A 24,644-nucleotide genomic window follows, 5' to 3' on the forward strand; every position below is an offset into this window, starting at 1 on the left:
CTCTCAGATGGGCCACCTTCGGCTCGGCTCCATGCCACAATTCGAAAGGTGTTTTGCTAGTGGCCCTGGCTGGCAGCCTGTTCTGTATGTAGGCCACCGTAGACACCGCCTCTCCCCAGAGTTTGAGTGGTAGATTTGCATCTGACAGCATGCTTCTTACCATGTCTAGGAGTGATCTGTTTGCCTCTCAGCCACGCCATTCTGCTCCAGCAAGTAGCTGACCATCATTTAGTGCACGATGCCTTGGGCCTGAAGGTACACTTCCATCTCCTTTCTGAAGTACCCTCCTCCATTGTTGGTATGAATGGTGCCCAGTGTTTTGCAGAATTTGTTCTTGGTTGCTGCAGCAAACTCCTTCAGCTTGCTCAGTACTTGGTCCTTACGCTTGAGTATGTACACTGTTGTGAACCTGGAATAATCACCAATGAAGGTGGGGAAGTACTGACCCCCTCCAGGGGTTATCGCCTCCGTCAGTCCACAGAGGTCGGAGTGGAGGCGCTCCAGTGGTTCTTTAGCTCTGCTCCCGCTTGCCTTGGGCAGTGGGGCTCGCGTGGACTTGGTCTTGATGCAGCGCACACACCTCATCCTTGACCTGCATGCTGCGATCTGTAAGTCTGCAGTGAGTTCCTTGGTCACCAGCTCCTTCGCTGCCTCCATGCTTCTGTGCCCCATGTGTCTGTGCCAGAGGTGGATGCAACTGCTGTGGGGTGTGTGGTCTGCCCTCTTGGCCTCTTCTCTGCTGCCAGCAATCTCATACATAGAGTTCCTCACCCTGGCATTGCCCCACAACCTAACTTCTCTGGAGATTTGGCATTCATCGCCTTCGAAAAGTAGGACAAATCTGCCTGCAGTAAGCTTTCTTACTGACAGCAAGTTCCTTTCCAGGGCTGGTGCAATCAAGACATCTTTTAGCTTTGTTTTCCCACCATGTGGTGGTGCTATACAGTCTGTGGTGCCTTCTCCTAGGGGTGGGCAGATCACTTACCTGGTTCCGTTCCGGAGCATCCGCTGGGGGGGGAAGGCAATCCCTCCCTCCCCCCCCCTGGAATCCTCCCCGGCCAGCTCCGCTCCGCTGGGAGTCCATGGAGCCACCAGCCGGCTCCGGCCACTGCCGGATTTCTGGCTGCAGCCGGTCTGCGGACGCAACTGGTGTCCGGTGTAGGGGATGCCATTTGTGTCCCTGCCATTGGCTGTGATCTGCTATGTAAATATTTACGTAGCCAATCATGGCCAACGGCACGGACACAAATGGCATCCACTACGCCGGCCGCCATTTTGTTCCACAGCCCGGCAGCAGATGAAGACGGCGACCCGGACCAGCCACCACCAGGTAGGTTCTGTCCTGGGGGGGGGGGGTTGGGGGGGGGTTAGTCTGTTCCGCCACGGATTCCAGGGGGCCGGATTCCAAAGAATAAACATAACCCTGCTTTGGTGATCCAGTTCCTCAAAGAACTCCCTCTGGCTAGTGATGTGAGTGCGGCTCCCGAGTCCAGCACCCAAACTAGGTTGTGCCTCTGAGCTCCAGTTACTCTGAGGTAAACAGAACGGCAGGCATGGGCCCGTTGTGGCTCGCAGCTTACTCCGCCTTGCCCTTTGCTGCTCTTGCGGCCGTTTTCAGGACAGTCTCTCTTGAAATGTGTCCTGGCCCCACACCTGGAGCATTCCTTTGCCTTTGCCTTAAGGGCTTGTTCTGATTCCCTCGTGGCCTTTGTTTCTGGCCTCGCCTTTGTCCTCTTACATGAGGCGTTGGCCATGCTTCTGTCCTATGATTCCACTCCCTAATCAGCCTGGCCCAATCTTAGCTCTGCTTCAGGGTGCGTTTCGAAGGCTGTTACGGGGGGTTCATAGGAGTCAACTAGGCTGCACAAGATGATGGCCAGACATCCTCCTCTGGGGTCTCTGAGCCAATGGCCCGCAGCTCCTCACCAACTTGCAAGACTGCATTTACCTGGTCTGGCAAGCTGGCTCCTTTCTCAAGCCTCATTTTAGACAGCTTCCTCTTCAAAAAGAGCTTTGCATTTATGCTGGTAGGCTGGTGCACCATCCGCAGAGCCTCCCACATTTGCTTAGCTGTTTGCTCCTTTCTGATGTGGAGCAACTGGTCATTTTGGGCTGATAGAGCAATTGTTGCCCTTGCTTTTCTGTCCCTTTTGTCCCAGTCCTGGGGGTTTTCTGCAGGGTGAGCCGATTCCAGACCCTCCCGCAAGTCCACTTTCACCAGCACCACTTCCATCTTGGGTTTCCATATCTGGTAGTTTCCGGTGCCTAGTTTCTCCATGGCCGCATGTACATTTCCTTCAGCCATCATTCCACCCTCCAAGATTTTTCTCTCTTGTCTATCCGATGGGCAGTACTCACAGGTTTCTGGGTAATTCCTTGCAAAAGCCTTTTCCCCCTCCCATCTGACTCAGGTACATATTAACCCTTCAAGTTCAGGTTAAGTGGCCCAAGTCCCTCCAACATTGTATTGCCCCAGCCGTAGGTTTCGAACTCTTAATTTAGAGGTGCCAAGATAGAGTGATAAATCAGATCCCGATTTACTTACAAGGAGACTTTATTGAGTAACTTACAGCACATAGGCGTACCCAATGGTTGGATCAGACAGTTTCTCTGGGGTACAATGGGTTTTATGCCATATTTAGCAATGGGGCAGCATGACAGCAGCAAGTGCCACCTAGCGTTCATTCCCAGCATAGACTAAAAGTGTTTGGTTATCAGCACAGCCACCTGCAGCTTTAAGACAAACAAACTTCACTTCCCAGGCACATCTTGATATCAGCTTTTGTCTCATCTCAACATGTTCAGAGGCTTACTAGCAAGGGAACTGCACCAATAATGAACTTAAGCAAGCATTATGGATCTCTAGGCCCCTTTAACACTACAGATGACTTGTTACGCTCCTGGGGCCAATACATTCCACCCTCAGATGATCAAAGGATGATAGCCAGAGGGCTGGATCTTCTTTGCCTTGCTGTTTGATCACCAGGGGGTTGACATCTACTTGCATATATAATTTAAAATGCAACAGCCATATGAGCAAGCATACAAAGCTATAAAGCTGCCAATAACAGTCAGAATTATTGCAACCACTCACTTCCACCCCACCCCACTCCCAGTCCCTTGAAACTATTCTAAAATCGGGTTGAAGAGGGACTCCCCTTCTAGGTGACGTATTTTCTCAGTTTGCGCATACAGAGTCCTGACGCTGTGGTTTATCACACTCTGCTTGTCAGGGATGTATACGCAGCAGCATTCCTGCTGCAGCATGGCACAAATGCCACCCTGAGGTGCTGTAATCATGTCTGAGGTCAGGCGGTTCTGCAAAACAGCAGTTCTCATGCTCATCATCTCTATCCCTATGGCTTCTAGTGCCTCAGCAGTGTTGTTCAATACCATTTTCATGGCCCTTCCAAAGATATTCACTTTGTACATTATTGTGGCTACAGGTAATAGTAGGTGCCAGGTATTACCTGGTGTGGGTGCCAGGTAATAGGCTCCAGGCATAATCAGCTGCTTCTAGTTCACCCTGGGGGCAACCATGGCCACACTTTTTCTCCACAGATAGCTACCATTAGGGGTAGCCCAGTTAATGCTAGGGCACTCTTTATTTGTGCATACCCATCTTCACTGGGGCATGCATGTATGGTCTGGCACCCTCTCTTTTTCTTTCTCTTTATCCTCTTCTTTTCCCTTCACTTGTTCCTTCTCCTTGCCTTTTTCCTCCTCCCTTCTCCTCTCTTTGCCTTTCCCCCCTTCTTTCCTCTACCTTGTCTGCCACTTACTCTTTCTCTCTGTCTCTTTCATTGTCCCTGTCCTGATCTTTCTCTTTTCTCTATGGATTTATTTGCTTTCTGCGTGTTAACTTTGAAGGCTCCGTCCCAGGTGGCACTAACCTCAAACCATTGGGAACCACACTCAGTATCATTCAGAACTGCAACTGACAGTGAAGACGTTTGCAAATATCACATAATATTTAACAAATCATAAAACAGACACAACAAACTTTCATTAAAATCTAACATCATAAGTGGAAAACCTTCTGCATGGTGAGGCATGATGGAGCAGATGCAGCAATCACACTGCTCCTCCAGGATGCATGGTCAGGGCCCATAAAGATCAAGGGAGGGGCACACCCACACATGCAAAGAGTTTTAGGCCACTTTCACATCGACAACTCTACGCTGCATGAGTTCTGGCAGAGGGAAGTCCAAAAGACATAGATCAAACCCAGCCTGCTGTACACTGAGCTGACTACAAACACAGACACATAATCTACAGCAACGAGAGTTCAAGTCTATGGAAAGCCTCACAGTACTTTCCATAGCAAGTATTTAACAATCCAAAGTTCCAGTCCATATGCAGAGTGCCTCTCAAAAGCCCAGATGATGATGGATCCAAACAGAGAAGGCTTTGGGCAATGAAGACAAGATGTTCTCCAGCAAAGGCTCCCTGTCTCTGCATCAGCTCAAAAGGGGAAGGTGTGACCCCTTCTAAATCTCTCGACAGACAAGGGCCTTTAGCCTTTTTAGCAAGGCTTCTGTCTAAACAGAACGGCACTTCTCAGCTCTCCAGCAGTGACGCTTTAACCTGGGCAACCTTTCTGCAAATCCCACTCTGAAAGTCTCTCATAGACATCTTCCATCCTCCCTGCCCACCAAGGCTAAACCAGTGGAAGACAGGGAGTTGGGTGACTCCCACTGGCTCCGCTCTGAGAACACTGACAGAGATAAACTTACACAGACTCTGACATTCTAAAAACTGAATAGGCCTAAGCCCTTTCAGGCTACTTCTAACTGAATCTTGGCTATCACTTACAAGGCCTCACTGCATGACTGAAGCTCAGCCTTGTCATAGACATTATCTTTGCTCTCATGACGCTTCTTCACTCTAAAAATTTACTTCTCTCCCCTCACACTTTCTTGGCTTGGTTGCTCAGAGATTGCTGTGGGGAAGCGACTGTCTAACTAGGGAGCTTGTAAACACATTGTCAGAAATCTCAATCTAAGCTATTTCAAACACATTAAAAACAACAAAACCATCTCTTTTGCAAGGAGAAAAGGAGAGCTAATTGGCTATGATCCCCTCCTCTTCCCAAAAGTAACCTTTTAGTTATGGGGCAGTTTTGAACTGCACGGCTCTTAACAACAGAACAACAATTATACTTTTAAACGTTTTTCAAGAAAGGATTAAGGACACTGAGGCTTGACTGAGGAGAAAAACTTTTAGGGGTATCTATCACTAGGTAGGCTAGCTAGGGATTTAATACCATACGACAACGCCCTCTCTTCTCGTCTTCCGTAACCTGGCACACAAACAACGTGCTGAAACTTAGGACACTGTGGGGAGATGGGGGTCACCATATACTTGCATTCTTTATGCAGCCATCAATCTTCTTCGGGAGGTGGCGGGGTGATTTGCAGGACTTGAAAGTAGAGCTTCACAGTTTGTTTACATTTGTAAATCCCAAGTTCAACATAAGACATGATGAGGTAAATGGCAGCTAAATCTTTGCCTCGTCAGGGGCGACAAAATACTCAGGTTGGATTTTTCCGCTGGGGTCTCAAACAGGAAAACAGTCTTGGTTTGCAATTGTAACATCACTTACAGCGTCAGCCAGCCAGCTATGCAGGCCTCACTGTTTTTGAAGACAGTTACTATGACATCTTTTTCTTCTCCATCAGGTTGGGTCTCCCAGCTTACACAATTTGTTGCAGCTTGCAGGAACTTGGTAGTAACGGTTTGGCTTGGCCAGGAACATGCTGTCTGGTTTCTCGATCTCTTCAGCGCACATGCTCAGGCAGTCCAACACTGGACACCCAAATTAGTGAGATTTCTTTATCGCAAGGAATTTCACGGCAAAAGCTTAATGGTTACACTGTTCAGAAATCATATAGCTGATGGTCAGTAACTACAGGCTCAATGAAATTCTAACACAGTTCACAGTTAAACACCGTTACCTTGACAGAGATCTTCAACGTGGTCTCTCTGCTTCATTCTGCCTTGGGACCATCCTCTGGCTCATCTTCCGCTCTAGGAGGGGTCTAGCTCGTGCCCTGGGGGCACTGGGGGCACCTTATGCCAAACTAGACGTGATGGCAGCAGTTCCATGAGCGTGAACTTTCCCCTGATCTTTTCTCCCAGCTGAGGTTTCTTTGGCCCCAGGAGCATAACCAAGTCACCTGTAGTGTTAGAGGGGCCTAAAGATACATAATGCTTGCTTAACTTCATTATTGGTGCAATTCCCTTGCTATTAGGCCTCTGAGCATGTTGAGATGAGTCAAAAGGCCAATTACAGCCTTCTCAGTGCATTCCTTACTGATGAGTAGAAAGCCTTATCAAGCACTCTGCCTGGGAAGCAAAGTTTGTTTACAGGTGGCTGTGCTGAGCACCAAACACTTCTGGGAATGGGTGCCACGGCGCTTGCCAGCGTCGTGCTGCCTCATTGCTGACCTGTTGCATATAAGACCCATTGTGCCCAGTGGCTCAGGGTTCAGAGAAGCTGTCTGATCCAACCCTTGGGCACGCCTGTGTGCTGTAAGTTGCCCAGTAAAGTACTCCTTGTAAGCAAACCTTTGAGTCTGATTCATCACTGTCTTGGCACCTCTAACCTAAGAGTTCAGCGCCCAGTGCATGGGCGATAACTCATCTCAACATGCTCTGAGGCCTACTAGCAAGGGAATTGCACCAATAATGAAATTAAGCAAGCATTATGTATTTCTAGGTCCCTTTAACACTACAGGTGACTTGGTTACGCTCCTGGGGCCAATACAGACATTTGTTACCTCTCCCCAGTTTGAGAAGATCCCACTGATAAGCACTCTTTGAGTACGATTCTGTAGCCAACTGTGGATCCATCTGATAGCTGTTTCATCTAGCCCGCTTTGAGCTAGATTGCTAATCAGGCTATCATGGGGCACTTTGTCGAAAGCTTTGCTGAAGTCGAGGTATAATATGTCCACAGCATTCCCACAGTCCACAAGGGAGGTGGCCTGATCCAAAAATGAGATCAGATTTGTCTGGCAGGATTTGTTCTTGACAAATCTATGTTGGCTTCGAGTAATCACTGCATTGTTTTCAAGGTGCTTACAGATTGATTGCTTGGATTCCTGCATTGAGCAGGGGGTTGGACTTGATGGCCTTGTAGGCCCCTTCCAACCCTACTATTCTATGATTCTGTGATCATCTGCTCCAGACGTTTCCCAGGGATTGATGTCAGACTGACTGGTCTGTAGTTCCCAGGTTCCTCCTTTTTGCCCTTTTTGAAGACAGGGGCAACATTAGCCCTCCTCCAGCCATCTGGCACTTCCCCCGTCCTCCATGATTGCTCAAAGAGAATAGACAGCGGTTCTGAGAGTTCTTCTGCCAGTTCCTTTATTACTCTACGGTGCAGTTCATCTGGCCCTGGAGATTTGAACTCATTCAAAGTAATGAGGTGTTCCTTGACCATATGCCTATCGATCTCAAGCTGCAATCCTGCCCCTTCAGCCTGTACTTCGCCTTTGCCAGGGGGATCATAGACCCTCTTTTGGCCGAAGACTGAGCCAAAGTAGGAATTGAGCACCTCTGCCTTTTCTTTGTCATCTGTTATCGTTTTGCCATCCTTATTTAATAGCTGAACAACCATTTCTTTCCTCTGTCTTTTACTATGCACGTAGCTGAAGAAAGCCTGTTTGTTGCTTTTCGCATCCCTCGCTAACTTCAGCTCGTTCTCAGCTTTAGCCTTCCTGACGCCATCCCTGCAATTCTGTGCTACCTGCCTGTACTCTTCCTTTGTAGCTTGGCCTTCCTTCCACTTCCTATACGTGTGCTTTTTTGTTTTCAGGTCATTTCTAAGGTTTTTGTGAAGCCACATTGGCTTCTTCTGTTGTCTTCCACCTTTTGTTCTTGTTGGAATTGTTTGTAACTGTGCCTTGAGAATTTTCTTTTTTAAAAGCTCCCACCCATCTTGGGCTCCTTTTCTCGTTAGCATTGCTTGCCATGGGACCTTACTGATCATTGTTCTGAGTTTATTAAAATCAGCTTTCCTAAAATCCAGGGTACGCGCTTGACTACACTCAGCTTTTGCTTCCTTTAGAACCAAGAACGAACATGGTCACTTTCCCCCAGAGTTCCTGTAACTGCTACTTTATCCACTAAGTCATCTCTGTTGGTAAAGATCAAGTCAAGGACAGCCAATCTTCTAGTTCCTTCCTCCACTTTCTGTAGGAGGAAGTTTATCTGCAACACAAGTCAGGCATTTCTTGGAGGGGCCATTTTTTGCAGAATTTGTCTCCCAACAAATATCAGGGAAATTGAAGTCCCCCAATGCTTCCTTGAAACATTGGCTATTTGCTTTTCAAAAGTTTCATCTTCGTCTTCTCCTTGATTGGGTGGCCGGTAGTAGACTCCAACCACCAGGTTCCTTTTAGTCTTTGCTCCATTTGTTTTAACCCAGATGCTCTCAATGGGGCTACAAAGCTCATCCTCCTGTATTTCTGTGCAGATATATGTATTTTAACATATAGTGCAACTCCACCTCCCTTTCTGTTCCTTCTGTTCTTTCTGAACAAGTGATATCCTTCAATTGCTGTATTCTGGTCATGGGAGTCATCCCACCAAGTTTCAGTTACACCTATCAAGTCCTAATTTCCCTCCTGTATTAAGAGTTCCAGTTTGTTCTGTTTGTTTCCCATACTCTGGGCATTAGTATATAGACATCGAAGTCCATGTGCTTTATAGTCTGGCTTTCTTCCTACTTGTTTCTGAAGATTATTATTGGGCGCTATTAGAGCTGTTCTCTCTGTTGCAGTGCATGAGCCTTCGTCCATTGTTACCCCCAACTTTACGTCTCCCTTCCCCAGAGCATTCAGTTTAAAGCCCTCCTGATGAAGTTCTTCATGCTGTGGCCAAACACATTCTTCCCAGCCTTTGTGAGGTGCAACCCATTCCTTGCCAACAGTCCATTTTCCAGGAAGTATAGCCCGTGGTCCCAGAATCCAAATCTCTCACATCGGCACCACCTTTATAGCCTGTCATTCAGCCGGAGTATTTTTCTTTCCCTTTCGATCCCTCTTCTAACTACTGGAAGGATGGATGAGAAAACTCTCTGGGCCCCAAAGTTCTTGAGTTTCCTTCCCAAAGCTTCAAAGTCTGATGTGATTTCTTTGTCGCTCCACTTAGCGGTATCATTTGTTCCCACATGGATGAGAAGAAAGGGATACCTGTTATTGGGCTTTATGACTGTAGGCAACCCTTCAGTCACGTCTCTAATCCGTCCTGGGAGACAGCATACCTGGTGAGTCCATGGGTCTTTGCGACATACTTGGGTTTCAATTCCATGCAGCAAGGAGTCTCCCACTACTACCACTCTTCTATTCTTTTGTGGTAGGCCGTGGTTTCATTGCTTGACTGACCTTCCACCTCTTGCTTGCTTTCAGGCGGGGTCCCCTGTAAATCTTCTTCTGCAAGCTGCTCTCCGGTCTCATTCTCAAGTACCTGAAAATGGTTCCATAATTCCATGGGTGCGGAGTGGCTTCTAGTTCTTCTGCTCCTGTCACCCTTTTCCAAGGAGTATCCTCTACTTCATTTTGCCTTGCCTCTAGGGATGTACAAATCACTTACCTGTTCTGGTCGGGGCATCCGCTGGGGGGGGGAGGCGCTCCATCCCTCCCCCCGGAATCCTTGATGGGGGGGAGGCGCTCCGTCCCTCCCCCCAGGAATCCTCGACGGCCAGCTCTGCTCCACGGGGATTCCGCGGAGCCACCGGCCGGCTCTGCCAGCAGCCAGACATCCGGCCACTGGCTAGCAGGGATGCAAATGGCAGCTGCCATAGCCGCCACCGTTTGTGTCCCTGTATTCAGCCATGATAGGCTACGTAAAGACTTACGTAGCCTATCACATCTGGGTTTAAAAAAAAAACAAAAACCGCGTACACAAATGGTGGCGGCTACAGCCGCCGCCATTTGGGTTCCTTATTTTTGGCTGTCTTAGTCTACGTAAATATTTACGTAGACTAAGACAGCGAAAATAAGGGGGAACGCAAATAGCGTAGCGGGCGCTATTTGCGTTCCCCTTTATTTTCACCATCTTAGTCTACGTAAATATTTACGTAGACTAAGACGGCCCAAAATAAGGAACGCAAATGGCGGCGGCCATAGCCGCCGCCATTTGCGTACACGTTTTTTTTTTTAACCCAGACGTGATAGGCTATGTAAGTCTTTACATAGCCTATCACATCTATGTAAAAAAAACAACAACCCAGAAGCGACCAGACTGCAAATGGCAGCGGTGGCAGCCAGTTGGAAGACCAGCTGCCGCTGCCGAAGCCGCCGCTGGAACCGCCACCGTCTGGAACATCCGCCCCAGGTAAGTCTCATCCCGGGGGGATCCGCAGGGGGGGATGTGGCAGGCCATTCCGCCATGGATTTCAGGGGGCCAAATGCACTGGCATTCGGCCTCACCAAGATCCATGGCGGAATTCTCTGACATCCCTACTTGCCTCAGCATTTTCCTCTTCTGCCTCAACTTGCTGTTGCTCTTCTAGCTCCTGTACTTCACTTTGCTGCTGTAGTTTCACTGTTCTGTCTAAGAACTCTTTATCTTCTCTTATTCCCTGGAGGGTCAACACTTGCCACTGCAGTCCTCTTACTTTTTCTTCCAAAAGTGTAATCGACTTGCACTTGTTGCACGTGTAGGCCATGTTGATCTCAGGCAAGAAAACAAGCATTGCACACATCACATCTTTCCCTTCCATACTATCTATTCCCTTTATGTTTCAAACACCCCTTGACCGGGGTTGGTGAGATTATGGCCAGCTGAAAGACATACCCCTGTGCAGACAAATCATGCCAGAGTAAATGTGGGGGGTTGGTGCACACCACAACAGAAGTGCAGACAAGCCGAATTATGGAAAACAATCAGACTAAAAGTAGTCTCAGAAAAAACAGTTTTTCGGCACAAAACTCTGCGGTGGCTGCGGGATTGACATGTGCCCCGAACAACCTCTAAATGCAGCACGGCCTACAACAACAACAAGAGAAGAGTAGTCGTAGTGGGAGACTCTTTGCTGCATGGGATCGAAACCCAAGAATGTTGCGAAGACCCATGGGCTCGCCAGGTATGTTGTCTCCCGGGGGGACGGATTAGAGACGTGACTGAAAGGTTGCCTGCACTCATAAAGCCCACTGACAGGTATCCCTTTCTTCTCATCCATGTGGGAACAAATGATACCGCCAAGTGGAGCTACAAAGAAATCACATCAGACTTTGAAGCTTTGGGAAGGAAACTCAAGAACTTTTGGGCCCAGATAGTTTTCTCATCCATCCTTCCAGTAGTTAGAAGAGGGATAGAAAGGGAAAGAAAAATACTCCAGGTGAATGACAGGCTACGAAGGTGGTGCTGACGAGAGAGATTTGGATTCTGGGACCACAGGCTATACTTCCTGGAAGATGGACTTTTGGCAAGGGACGGGTTGCACCTCACAAAGGATGGGTAGAATGTGTTTGGCCACAGCATGAAGAACTTCATCAGGAGGGCTTTAAACTGAATCCTACGGGGAAGGGAGACGTAAAATTGGGGGTAACAACGGACGTAGGCTCATGCACTGCAACGGAGAGAACAGCTCTAATAGCGCCCAATAATAGTCTTCAGACACATGTAGGAAGAAAGCCAGTATGGCTCCGTGTCAGTACTGTGTATGGCTTCTCCATGCGGTGAGCCATCTGAAGTGCAGGTTGGATCCTCTTCCTGCCAGTGAAGAATGTTCAGGCTCTGAACTGGCCCCACCCTCTGTGGTTGGCCATGGGGCCAGCTGGACAGGAAAGGCTGCCTTCCTAACTTGCCTGAGCAGCAAGGTCTTCTGGGCTCTGGTATGTTCCTGTGCATCCTTATTCCTGAACTCTGACTCCCTTGGTTCACAGTTCCCAGCTCCTGCCTCACCTTGGAGAGCTGTGCAGTTCAGCTCTGACACTCCATCACTTCTGTTAAGTGCTGGGACATGGCTTTTCCAGAAGGCTGAGGTGGGGGGTTGGGGAGAGAATCTAAATGGATCCATGTAAGACTCTGGCATTATTTTCTGCTGCTGGGGTTTACTTGTTGCAACGTTTAATTTTGTATTTTTATTTGTGTTTTGTTTTATTGTGTCTTGTTAACTATTGTTAGCTGCCTTCGATCTCTCTTATAATAGAAAGGCAGGGTGCAAATATTTAAATAAATGTGCCAGAGGGAATGTGACATAATTATTTTTTTATTTTATTTTTTACAAAGGGGTATTAAAAATGGCTGGTTGCATTCATGAGAGATCTTGTATTTTTGTGCCTTATTTAATACTTGTAAGGTGAGGGAGGTAATTTCCCCCATCTTCTGGGGCATCAAGGATTATCCAGTAACAGGCAGGATGTCAGATGGGGTGGCCTTGTACACCAGTAACATGCATCATATCTCCCCCTCAGATGATGTCATAGAAAAACAGATAGAAGATGGCCTGCTCAAACCAGAGCTGCGGGAGAAAATAAGCTACATACTCCTGAGAAAGCACCGTCACCAGACCAAGAAACCCATCCACCGATCACTGGCAGATATTGGCAAATCTGTCTCAAATACAAGTGAGTGCAGATCACCATTTTGCAAAAAGCTGGGAGAAGGGGTGGCAGTGCCTTCAGTCACTCTGAGACTTCTAGCAAATATCTCATATAGAAGAAAACGAAGAGTAACACTTTCAAGTTGCCAAGGCCATTCCATCATAGATGTGTTCTGATCCATCCATAACCAGTACAAATTGTTAAGGAAGTACCCAAGTCAGGTTAGGTTGAACAGTCAGAAATTTATTAAAGCACATCACAGCTGAGGGAGAGACAGTCAACACTGTGTCTCACCAAAAAGAAAAGAAACAGGATGCATTTATGCAGACTGAAAGTTGGAGAACAAAGAAAACACACTACGCATGCTCAAGTGCTACTATAGCTCAGCAACAATTTTATCAGCACAGCTGCCTTCTTTTCTTTAGGGAAGAGTTACTTTAGTAGACAGGAATTTCCTGCTTATAATGAGCAAGTTACAATTACTTGCTGTCAGACACATGCACATTCTCAATCCCAGCAGGCACTTCACCTGAACCAAATTACTTACAAGGCCTCGTCAGGCCTACCTTCACAATCCCCCCTTTGAACCTATCAGGCTCACTATCTATACTTGTACTGTTATCAGTTGTTCAGTCTCTTCTTTTCACATTTATCTTTGCATTTTCCTGACCATCTGGTGCAGTTCAGCTTTATGTATAGTTTTAGTAAGGAATTTGATACATTTAATCAAAGCAATGATCACATGGAACAAACAACAATTATGCTTATTACATTGCACACTTTGCTAGGTGGCTGTTTCTGGTAGATCTAGGTAATGGGGTTTAATCATTTTAGTCTGATTTAGTGGGATTTGGATCATTGGTGTGCCTCTATGGGCATGGACTGGCAGTTGAATACATTCAAGTCCACTTGAATCTGATCCTCTACTTTCAGGAAAGTGTTCTTTTCTTTCATGCAACTGAAGATGTCGAGCAGGAGCAGGATGCAGGTGGGCCACATCTTGAGAGTGTGCCTCTGGTGGCGGCTGAGACAACTCTTTCTTCACGAACAGGAGCTGGGCTCACTGCTAGGCTTATGCTCACCTCGCTAGCAAGTGCTTGACTCACTACTGGTCCTTTAGAGGTGGCTCTTTTGTAATCCAGAGGAGGCCAAAGTGCCAAAAGTCTAAGAAGATCTCACACGATAGCAGGAAAAAGGGCAGCAAGCCAGTACCGCAATGGCAACTAGAGATGTCCTTCTCTTTGGGGTCCAAAATGACCCAAAAGGCTAATGAACTCTATGTCAGGGCACATCCAACAGGGGGCAACACTTTTTTGCAGTGGGATGCAGGGATCTGGGTAGGCTGTTTTTGCAGCTTCACAGCAGTGTGGATGGTCAACAGCACCTGGTGGGGTCTTTTCCAGTGAGGCTCAAGGGAAGACTTCTTCTGATGGACTGATGTAGACTCAGTCTCTAGGCTACAGGTTGTGCACTGTATCATAGGAACGTCTGGAAGTGCTTTTTAACCTGTGAATGGAAAGCCTTGACACACTTCATTAATGCCTGGCAATAGTTCAACACAGTCTCATCCCTTAAATGGAAGTTAATAAAATGTTCTTTAATAGGTGCTGAAGATGGGAGTCTCATGCGTCTTTTTATAAGGATCTCATGGGGACTGAGTCCGGCCTGTCGGTGTGAAGTGGCATGCATGCTCAGCAGGGCCAAAGTTAGAGCATCAGACCATTTAAGTCCAGTTTCAGCGCAGATTTTTGCTAATTTGTTCTTTAAGACTCCATTCTTTCTTTCTACCAGCCCTGCTGGCTGGGGATGGTAGGGGCCCAAGCAATGCTGTTGAATTTGCGGAGCTTTGTACACACAACTTCTAATACATATTTAAAAGAACATTTCGTCATCTGAATGAAATCTATTTGTATGTTAAAAGAAAGCTTACAGGTCTCTTAACTCTCGGTTCAGTCACTCTGGTTTCCAGGGGAGTGCCGGCCGCCGTACTTTGGGGCTGGTTATCTGAGCAGGTGGTGCACGTTCTCCCTTTTTCAGACGAGAACAGGTAACAGGCCAATTTACTCAGGATTTTATACAGCAAGTCTCACTAAGTTAGAAAACTGTCAGAACGTACACACAGCGCTGCCCCCTGCCCCCCTTTACAGCGCTGCCTTTCTCTTTGGGCAGCAAAGTAAGTTTCTCACAGCACAAAAAGAAGCATTCCTTATCAGTTAGAAGGTTCACAGTGTGAAGAGTGATTACTGTGCACTGTTTTAGCTTCTGTTAGTAGCAAAAAGCGTGGCTTTCACTGTATGTGAATACAGCTATGAAAACAAACTCTAAAATCATGAAAATTGTCAACTTTCTAGCATATCGGCGTACTTGTGCTATTTATTACTGCATATGATTCTGGGCAAATTCACATCTGACTGCTTGTCATTCTTCTGAAACTAAATCTAATACACTCTACTTCTTGAATTTTCACAGATTCTATATGCAGTTTTTCATTAAACAATTAAAACACATCATATATCATTAAGCTTGCTAGGCCACATACAAAGCAAAAAGACAAAGCAAGAAAATAACAGTAACTAAAATAACAATGGGATAAAGCACAACACACAGGATTTCAAATCCACTGTAACTTCAGTGTACAAATATATCTCATCAGTGACTTACAATAAAAGTTTACACTTGCTTAGACCACTTTAAAAACTCATTCTCATCTCAACAGTATCATTCCAGCACATGCAGCATCTCTCAGCAAAGATTCAGTTTAGCTTGCATTTTCTTCTTTGTGAAGTAACACTTATTGGTACACACAGAAGGTTGAGCCTAAGCTACAATGCATGTTCAAAAACAATAGCTAATACATGACCATGCAGATGGTCTTCAGCCAACACTCACTCTCTGTTGCCAGTCACACACAGTCATTAGTTTTCGGGTAGCATATAGGACAATCTGTCCAGCAGACCCAAAGGGCAGACATTTGGGGAGGAGTAAAAAAGCTCATACTCCCACATGGCAGGAACAATAGGCACAAATACAGATATAAAGACATTTTCTCTAAAAGCAAAAGTAAAAACGAAGTTACTGAGTACATTAAATACATTGTTCACATTTATGCAACTTCCTTGATCTAAATCATTGTGGCACATTCACCTCTTAGGGGAATGACTCAATCGATTCTACCCTTCTTATCTGCTGCTACTACTACTACTACAAGGTGAGGAAAGACCATGGGCACTACCAGGTGGCCATCCGGGGAGCACCACAAATGGTCAGTGTACTGAGAACAACTAGCCAGTCTCCACTTTTCTTTTTAACATTTGGGCCTGACTTTGGAGTTGTGCAACATCTAACATCTTCAGAAGTTACCATGGGAGACTGATTTATTGCTGAAAGGAATAAGGCAGTAGTCCTAGAGAGGGCAAAGAGTTCTTCTACTTGCACAGAAGTACAGTTAGGCAAAATATTTTGTTCTATTACAGTATGGGAAATGCAGACAACAAATATCTTTAGCATTTCTTTGACAAGACCCATCCCCAAAATATGCACAGTCCACATTAGTCCGTGGCTCATCTGACAAGTTTGGATGTGGCTTTGCTAGGTGCTCAACCACTTCTAAACAATTATAAGGGATACTTTCAGAAGGATCAGGTACCAAAGAAGCAGGGTTTAGAGTGGAACAACACTGCGCTGTAATATGACTGCTAGAGAGCAGCAAAACTTCATACCTGAAGAGGGGTGATTGAGATAGGTGATGAGCCTTTGCTTTAAGTAGAAGAGCTGCTACTGAGTGAGGTACACAAAGAGTTAAAGGAGAACGTAACAGTATTTTTGGAGGTTCTTATTTCCATGCTTTTAGGTAATCATGCTAAGAGCACAATAATTTTTTTTTCATAACAGAAGAGAGTGAACAGAATTAGGAAGCCCGAGTTGTTTTAGAGCAGTGCTTGTTTTGGAGCAGTGGAAGCAGATTCAGCTTCAGAAGACCAGGGAAGTGGCTCAGGAATATCTGAATATACTCTGTCAGGGAACAGAGATAGAGCAACCAAGTTTACACAAAAAGTCTCCTCTGGTCAATAGAAAGAAATGAGCATTGATGAAGTTATAAACCTTTCAGCTGTCTTAGAAGTTTTGAGGAAGAGGGAAAGGAGCTGGGATGTGTGAAGGGTTTCCATCAGCTGGCCAGGCCAGTGGAGACACTTATTTTAAAAAATGCTCAACTTGGCTACAAAAGTGGCAGCAATGCTAGAATGTTTCTCAAAAAAAAATGTCTTCAGATGATCTAAATAGTCTGCTGTAGCCTCACTTTTGTTTTGTTTACAGTTGATGATTTTTTAGCCTAATCAGTTTTCTGCAGACAAATTTCAGGGATTTTTCCTAGGAGTCTGATGCATGCTTGGTATCAAGATCAGCTAGTTTTTGATTTGGCCAGTTTGCTTGTTCCTTTAATCTAGTTTGCACTTCTTGGGACAAAATAACTCGCATGAGTTGGTTCATGCTAGCACAATTAGGATTTTAACAAGTGATCACTGTTTGCAATTCTTGTCTAAATTTCTGTGGCTTTTCTCTGAAGTTTCAAAATTTGACCTGGTCTTTCAGTTTTTCTTGGGAATTCTTAAGACTCTGCTCCCCGGGACTTAGGTGACCTCTCTGACGTCTCAGCATACCAATCAAAGAATGCATTCCCATTTACCCTGTGCCACCTTGGAACCCCAAAATTCCAAGGCTCCCTTTAAATGCACAGTTCTGTCCAAATCAAAGGTCCCAACCAAGGGAAATCATTTGGATGGGTCAAGTTCCATTTGTCCAAAACTTGCAAGTCTTAGGTCCGTAATTACTGTACATGTACATTGAAGGCATCCCTTTTGGAGCTGCAGAATTTCTTTGGAAGAATCCGACCCCATCCTCAATTCACACAGGAGCACACAGGAAAACAATCAGGAGGTCTCCATAGGTTGTGAGAAATGAAAGGCAGTGCCAAATTCCAAGGTACAGTCCAAGACTGACTCTCACTGAATTGGAGGCACAATCAGTCACTCGCGGTCAAGGGAGCTCATACCATGGCAGGGAGTGATGGAAAGGTTGGGTCACTCACTGCAATCTCCATTCATTCAAGAATGATTTATTCAGGAGATCTGTGCCCTGCCAGCCGGCTCATATCATGGAGAGAAGGAGGAAAACTCACTCACACAAGGTTCCAGCAACTATAATTTCCCCCAGTCCTTTTAACCTCAGTTCATGCCAGGCAACTCTCATTCAGTTCTTTTCCTCAGTTCACACATGGCAACTCTCATTCACCTGACACTATATCCCACAGACCTCTGTAACCCAAAAACAAACAATCCAAAAACTTACCAAGTGCTTAAATTACTGACTGTCTCCTTAAAGGCAGTATCCGGTCAGCCAAGGCAGAATCGTCCCACGGGCAGCCCCACACTGAGTCTCAGATGTAGAGATTTCAAAAGGTCTCTTACCTTGGTACACGCTTCTGGGATGTTCAGTGAATGGTGGTCCAAATTGGTTCCATTCTCCTCAGCATTTGGGATCCGAGTCATGGCACCAAATTGTTAGGGAAATATCCAAGGCAGGTTAGGTCAACAGTCGATGCTGTGTCTCACCAAAAAAAGGAAACAGGATGCATTTATACAGACTGAAAGTTGGAGAACAAAGCCACTACGCATGCTCAAGAGTTCATTTAGCTTAGCAACAGTCTTACCAGCACAGCTGTCTTCTTACCTTTAGGGATGAGCTTACCTTAGTGGATCGGAATGTCCTGCTTATAATGAGCAAGTTACGGTTACCTTCTCATGGCCAGTCACGCACACACTCTCCCAGTCCCATCAGGCACCTCACCTGAACCAAACTACTTACAAGGCCCAGGCAGGCCGACCTTCACAGCACGGGGAGCTCCGCATGAGCAATTTGCTCCAACAAGGGCTGGAGGTGAACTGAGGCCTCATGAGCTTCCATCTCCAGTCCACCTTTCTTAAGACCTGCCTTCTTGCTCAAAGGACGGTGACTCTTAAAGGGCCAGACTCTTGGCCTGGAGGCAGGTGCTCCTTCTCTGCTTGGCGGACTCCTGCCTGATGCACGCCTTGTGCCGTTGGGCATATGTGATGGTGGAAGAGGCACTTGCCTCCTCAGGAGCTTTTTCAAGAGAAGGGGCTGGTGGTGATCTGAGCTCCAGCTCTTGAGCCAGCTCATCCTCCTCCTTCAAGCCTGAGGTCTGGGGCCAGGACACCTTCACTTCAAATCTTTTCTTCCTCTTCACAGATCGTAGCCCCGTCCAGAGTCCAGCAGCAGGGCCCAGCTTTCATCGTTCTTCTGAAGATCTCAGAATGAGACAGAGTGCAAATTATGGACGATTACGTGAGTGTCATACCAGTCCTGCCATCACAGACCAAACAGCACAGGCAGGATTCACATGGCACCTCATACACTCTCTGACAAAGCTGGCTCAAACATTCAGCTGTTAGTAGATCATTTAATAATTGAGTGACAGGCATGTGTGTGAACCACCCTGCCACTGACAGCCAAGCTGCATGTTACTCTTAATGTGTAGCACGTAGCTACGTTTCCTTTACTTCTTTTATTAATTAAAGGCATGCTAATGAATGTTTGGATGCCTGCAAGATGCTATTCTCCCCAAAGCAGTGGTCCATCCCCATTTTACAGCTAGCATGTCAAGATGGGTAACTTCCACTCAAGAGGATCCAGGGCATCCTGTTTCCACTTGGCTCTGCTCCCAGCAAGGAAACCTCTCTCCAAAAGACTGAATCACTGCACATGATGCTCTTCGCTGAGGCCTCCTTTTCCCATGCTGCCTCTTTTTCTACAAGTCAGTCATCTGGAGCTGCTGGGAGCCAGGCTTTTTCCTGTGGTCTTGTGGGCTATTCCAGGAGTGGCGCCCACTTTCTGGAGCACTTTTCCTAGAGAAATCTGCTCAATCCCTTTCTTTGCCCAATTTTGTCACAATGGTAAGACATGCTTATTTAGGATGATATTTTCAGCAGGTAATTGTCTTAACAGCTGCGTTAAGTTTTTTGAAGATGGGTTTTTATGATGATCTCCTACTGATTAATGCTGTCTTATCTGTGCTTGCTATGACCTGTTAAACCTTGCTATAATGCATTTTACAGCTGGTTGTTTTACTGTAGTTTTATATTTATGTGATTTCTTGTAAGTCACTTTAAATCGTTCATTTTAAAATTGTATTCATTATAAACTTCCTAAAATTTTGATCTTTGTTCAGTACCTAGGAAAACAACAAAGTCTTTGCCTGCAGGCTTACAGTCTGTAAACATAATACAAAAGGGAAACAGGGTGAGGAAGGAACAGGAACACAAGCAAATCTGGGCACTAATTCTTCATCAAGGTCCATAAATGTATCATGACCAGGTGAATTGGCCACTGACGGAGGCAGTTCTGGGAGAGGCAGTGTCCAATGGCAGTTGCTCCCAGCTGAACCAGTGCAGTGGGTCCTGCTGTCTTGCCAAATGAAATGGCTGCTAATTGAAGACAGTTCTATTAATTAAATGATAACAAATAATAAATATGATTTCAGATTGCTGCAGTGCTGACTGGCCCCAAAGCTCATTTGACTGAGTAACCCAACCAGGAAGGGCTGCAATTGTCTCTCCAGGGAAGCCACCCTGAACTAAGTTGACCTCACCCATAGACTGGGGCTAAAGCCAGACCAAAATAGGGCTTAGCCAAATGGATAGGGACCCCAAAGGTGTTGCAGGAGCAGGTTAAATGGAACAGTAGAGGGAAGTCTTGATTTTTTCCCCCCTGTGAATCTTAAAGTTTCCCTACCTGTGAAGTAAACAAAAAAGCTTCTCACATTAGAAATATATACTTGTTTTTATATCTTTAGGCCATGCACAAAGCAGGAGCATGAATGACATCACGGATACACCAAGCACAGATCAGGTATGAAGTCCTTGAGAGTCAGTTCTTTTTGACAACCAAGTGTTGCTACAAAGTGTAATTGACTTCTCAACATTAGAGCATTTGAACTAGTTGTGAAATTGCCACATGTATGCTCTTTGTTACAACAGAACCAACTTTAAACTGTTTTCAAAATGTCTGTTAGACTCCAAGCGTCCTGCTGTGCATGCAATGTTTATTATGGCCTGTCAGGGCCTCCTGTGCATCTTAAGACATGTGCGTCCATTTGTCTCTTTCCAAAGTCAAGATGTGTCAACACTCCTCTCCCATCCCCAGGGGCAGCCCGCCACACAGTGGGGAGGAGCAACCTGCTTCAGGCAACACCAATTCCAGGTGGGAATTGAGGTCTGAGTAGTGCAGCAAGACATGTCGCAGTGTTGGCCCTCACAGAAGGAGGACTTTGCTTCAGGCAATGAAATGTCAGCACTCAGAGAATGAGTTTGCTATAAATATATACAAGTGGGACCATGCAACACAATGCTGCAGTGTGGAGTCCTTTCCATTTGCGGGGAGGGGACGACGGGGTGGGGAGGTAGACAGATACACTTGTGCCAAATCCTAGTTACATTCAAATCCTGGATTACTGTGGGCAGCTCTCGCCTCTGTCTCTGGGAACACTTAACGATAGCATCTCAGGATAAATCAGGAAATGACCCAGCCAGACAATGAGAGGGCTCTTCATATACTCCTTTTTTGTATCTATGTGTCTCTTCCTCCCTTCTCCCTTTCTAGCCCCTCCATTCCATCCCCCCGCCCCCTGCCTACTTGTTAGGGTTTTTTTTCACCTCTCTGTTGTTCAACATTCTGCACCACTGAGTCCTCATTGGGCAGTTTTGAGGAGTCCCCCCCTTAGGGTTTTTTCTTAGCATTGTTGCACCCCTGCAAATCTCAGGGTTACCCAAGTCTGCTGGTGCTCTATTCCATGGGTGGTGTAGTTTTAGCTACATCCATGTGAGCATGGGGAGACTTCAATCTGCAGTGATGATGAATGCACCTTCATCAGTGATGATGAATAGCACCTGAAAGAGCCAGACCTGTCTCAACTCTGCTAACACACTTGCAACTATGTGCATGGGATTTTATAGAGCCCCTGCTCCATGGAACTTAGTTCCAATCTACATTTAGATTGTGAAGGAGAAGGGGATGGCAGAGGATGAGACGGCTAGATAGCATCACCGATGCAATGAATATGAACTTGAGGCACACTCCGGGAGAGAGTGGAGGACAGGAAGGCCTGGCGTGCTGTGGTCCATGGGGCCACGAAGAGTCGGACACGACTTAACGACTGAACAACAAAAACAACAGAGAGACAATAGGGAGAGGGGAAGGAGGGGGTAGGGTGAGGAAGGGATGAATGCAAGCAATTGCACCTATGCTGGACTTTGGATTTGCTAAAAAAAAAAAATGCAAAAAAGAGAAAACAGTTCTCAGAGGTGCCAACAATGACAATGTATTGCAGCACATCATGTCTTGGACCAGTGAGATCCTTCAGTAGGGGCAATCTACAAAGTATCACAAAATTAAAAACAACTGTTTCTAAAAAGAGCTAGATAAACTTATTTAAATGACTAAGATTCATAAAATGTATAACTACTTTTAAAATATTATTGCCACGGGGTGTTCTCTGGCCTCAGAGGCAGCAAACCTTTGTGTGGAAAATTTTGAGGATGAATATATATTCAGTTCTGACAATCCTTACTCCTCTGAAATGGTGGTGTGGTGGAGATATAAAATGACATTTTTTTTCTTTGGGGAGGATCTGAGGCTTTATTGCAATCGATTTTTGAGTGGGGCAATTCCTGTAATACCCATATCCAATTTTAAATTCATTTTGGAGGCACAAAAGTAATTTTTTTGGATATCCAAGGCATGTACTCATCTTTGCACCTCTCTATTTGACAGATAAGAATTCCTATGTATTATTTGAAAGCCTTTCCCCTCAATATATCAGACACAATTTACCATACTGACAGTTCCTTCATATAGGTATTAGTTTATTTGTCACCTTCTGATTTTGAGCAAGAAGCTTCTGCTCTTTAGACCCAAGAGGGTCTAAGATGGCAACAGAGAGTAGCCATCAGCAGGTCCTTGAGATGGCAAAGAATTGGGCCTCTCTGAAGAGAAGACAAGATCTTCTGGTTCCCTGTGATCACCCTCAGGATGATAGGTTAGTCTGCAGTCTTACTTTTGACTATGTCAACAAAGTGTTTGTGTAAGAGTATCAGTAAATATTAGCACCTAACAGAAGATATTCTGGAGTATACACATAAACCTCTAATTACATTAACACACAAAGAATTTAAAAGATTGGGTTGTTCACAGTAATGCATGTTCCAGATCATCATTCCAATAGTCTTTCTGATGGGTGCAACAGTACTTGAGGGCATTACCCTTGTGGTCCCTGCATGTTTTGTAAATGCACTTGTAAATATGAGGCTTTTATTAACCCTGTAGATGAAAGGGTTTATTTTGTTTGCCACTTCTCAGCCTGCACTAGCTCTAATGTTGTGTATGCTACAGAATGCTCTTGTAAGAAACTTTATGCTGGCAAAATGAAAAGAACTCTCACAAAAGTATTTATTTATATTTTTAATCCACCCAATAACAAATGTTCTCTGGGCAAATTGCAAACAGTTAAAAGATGAAAATGCAATTCAATTGGGCAAAATACAAACAGTTAAAAGTTGATGTATTTTTAAAAAATGCATCAGCGAACACTTTATTCGTAATAATAGAGCAGATGCCCCTTTAGTGAGCCACTTTCAGGAATGTGCGCACAGAGCTAAGGATTTTGCTTTGGGGGCTATACAAAAGCTGAACACAATAAATAACAGGCTTCTGCTCCAGAGGGAGATGTTTGGGATATTTCAACTCAAAATGTTTGTCACCACTTGGGCTGAATGAGGATTTATGTTATTTACATCTGCTGCAACTAGTGTTTGATTGTACAGATAAAGTTTATAACACGTTTATTCAAATTTGTTGTCATATGTACAAATATATTTATTACTCATGAATAAATTATTCCTTGTGAGAGAATTTTCCAACAAACCAATGCATAGGCGATCCAATGTGCAAATCACAATAAACGACCAGCAATCTTTCAAAAGAAAAATTGTATAAACAGATTTTAAAATGTGAAATGTTTTGGCATAAAATGCCAGCTTCAGTCGCAAATGAGAGTATGCTGCAATATTACTTATAAACTGAGCCCAAACCAACCACTTTCCTAACATAACAGACATTGGGGTAGAGAGGGCTGGTAACTCTGGAGGGGTGTTACCTCAGGAATATTTATGGCTGCCTCATTTTTTCTTGACAGAGCCTTTAAGTTGTACTTATGTTTTGTTTTATGCCACTGAGTGCTCCAGACAGGTAGAAGAACAGGAATTGAGCTTTGAATTAAACCATTTAGACAGAAACTCAAGGGGCTTGGCCTGAGAAAGCTTTGCCAGAGAATTTCTGCCTGTCTGTCAAAAGCACTGGGGAGAAGCAAGGGGGGATGGAATTGTGGCAAGTATTGCCTTGGGGCAACTTCAGCAGTTCTCTGCAGTTAAGATTTGATTTGACACACTTCTTAATGCAAGTTTATGTCATATTTGAATCCAAATGTAACACTTTGAAAAATGGGTGTGGGGAGGGTTAACCCAATGGCATGCAAAGTATTTAGTTCCCAAAGAACACTAGGCTTTAATCAGCCTAGGAGGGCAACTACAAAGGGACTTTTACATGAAGTTTTACATGAAGCTTAGAGGTTGCTTTTAACTCTCTGCTTAGTCCAAACGCTTTATTGGCTTTTTCCAGTATGGATTTAAAAGATTAGGAGAAAGGGGGTGGCTTGTAGGAGGGGAGCTTTCTCCCTTCCTCACATGCCTGTCCTCATGCCAGCATATAGATTATAATAAACCTTAGCCTGGAGTTTATTGAACCCGTTTAGGCAAATAATAATGAAACAGCCACAGGGGACAGAAGACCCAACTGAAGCATGAATGTATTAAATGAGGCTTCCAGCCTCCATTCTATGTTGCTTCTGCTATAAAGAAGGTGGCCAGTTGCAAAAGAGGATTTCAGTGGCTGCACAAAAGAAGGCATTCCAGGAAGGGATTTTGTCCAAAGCAGCACCCACCCAAATTCCCTTTTCTACAC

General features: G+C 45.4%; 2 protein-coding genes across 2 annotated transcripts in view; one reads left to right on the forward strand and one right to left on the reverse strand.

Annotated features, from left to right (window-relative positions):
- The window catches only part of LOC146340798 (uncharacterized), an 815,287-nt gene that overhangs the window by 562,601 nt on the left and 228,042 nt on the right, over positions 1–24,644 (reverse strand). The window lies entirely within an intron of this gene.
- The window catches only part of SLC4A5 (solute carrier family 4 member 5), a 125,382-nt gene that overhangs the window by 34,233 nt on the left and 66,505 nt on the right, over positions 1–24,644 (forward strand). The window contains exons 4-6 of the mRNA XM_084807035.1: positions 12,429–12,581; positions 18,822–18,917; positions 20,425–20,480. Coding sequence (XP_084663161.1) covers positions 12,429–12,581; positions 18,822–18,917; positions 20,425–20,480 — 305 coding nt within the window. The remainder of the gene's footprint in view (positions 1–12,428; positions 12,582–18,821; positions 18,918–20,424; positions 20,481–24,644) is intronic.

This window comes from Heloderma suspectum, chromosome 6 (assembly GCF_057233095.1).
Source record: "Heloderma suspectum isolate Gila_16-S chromosome 6, 16-S_ref, whole genome shotgun sequence".
Taxonomy (NCBI): domain Eukaryota; kingdom Metazoa; phylum Chordata; class Lepidosauria; order Squamata; family Helodermatidae; genus Heloderma; species Heloderma suspectum.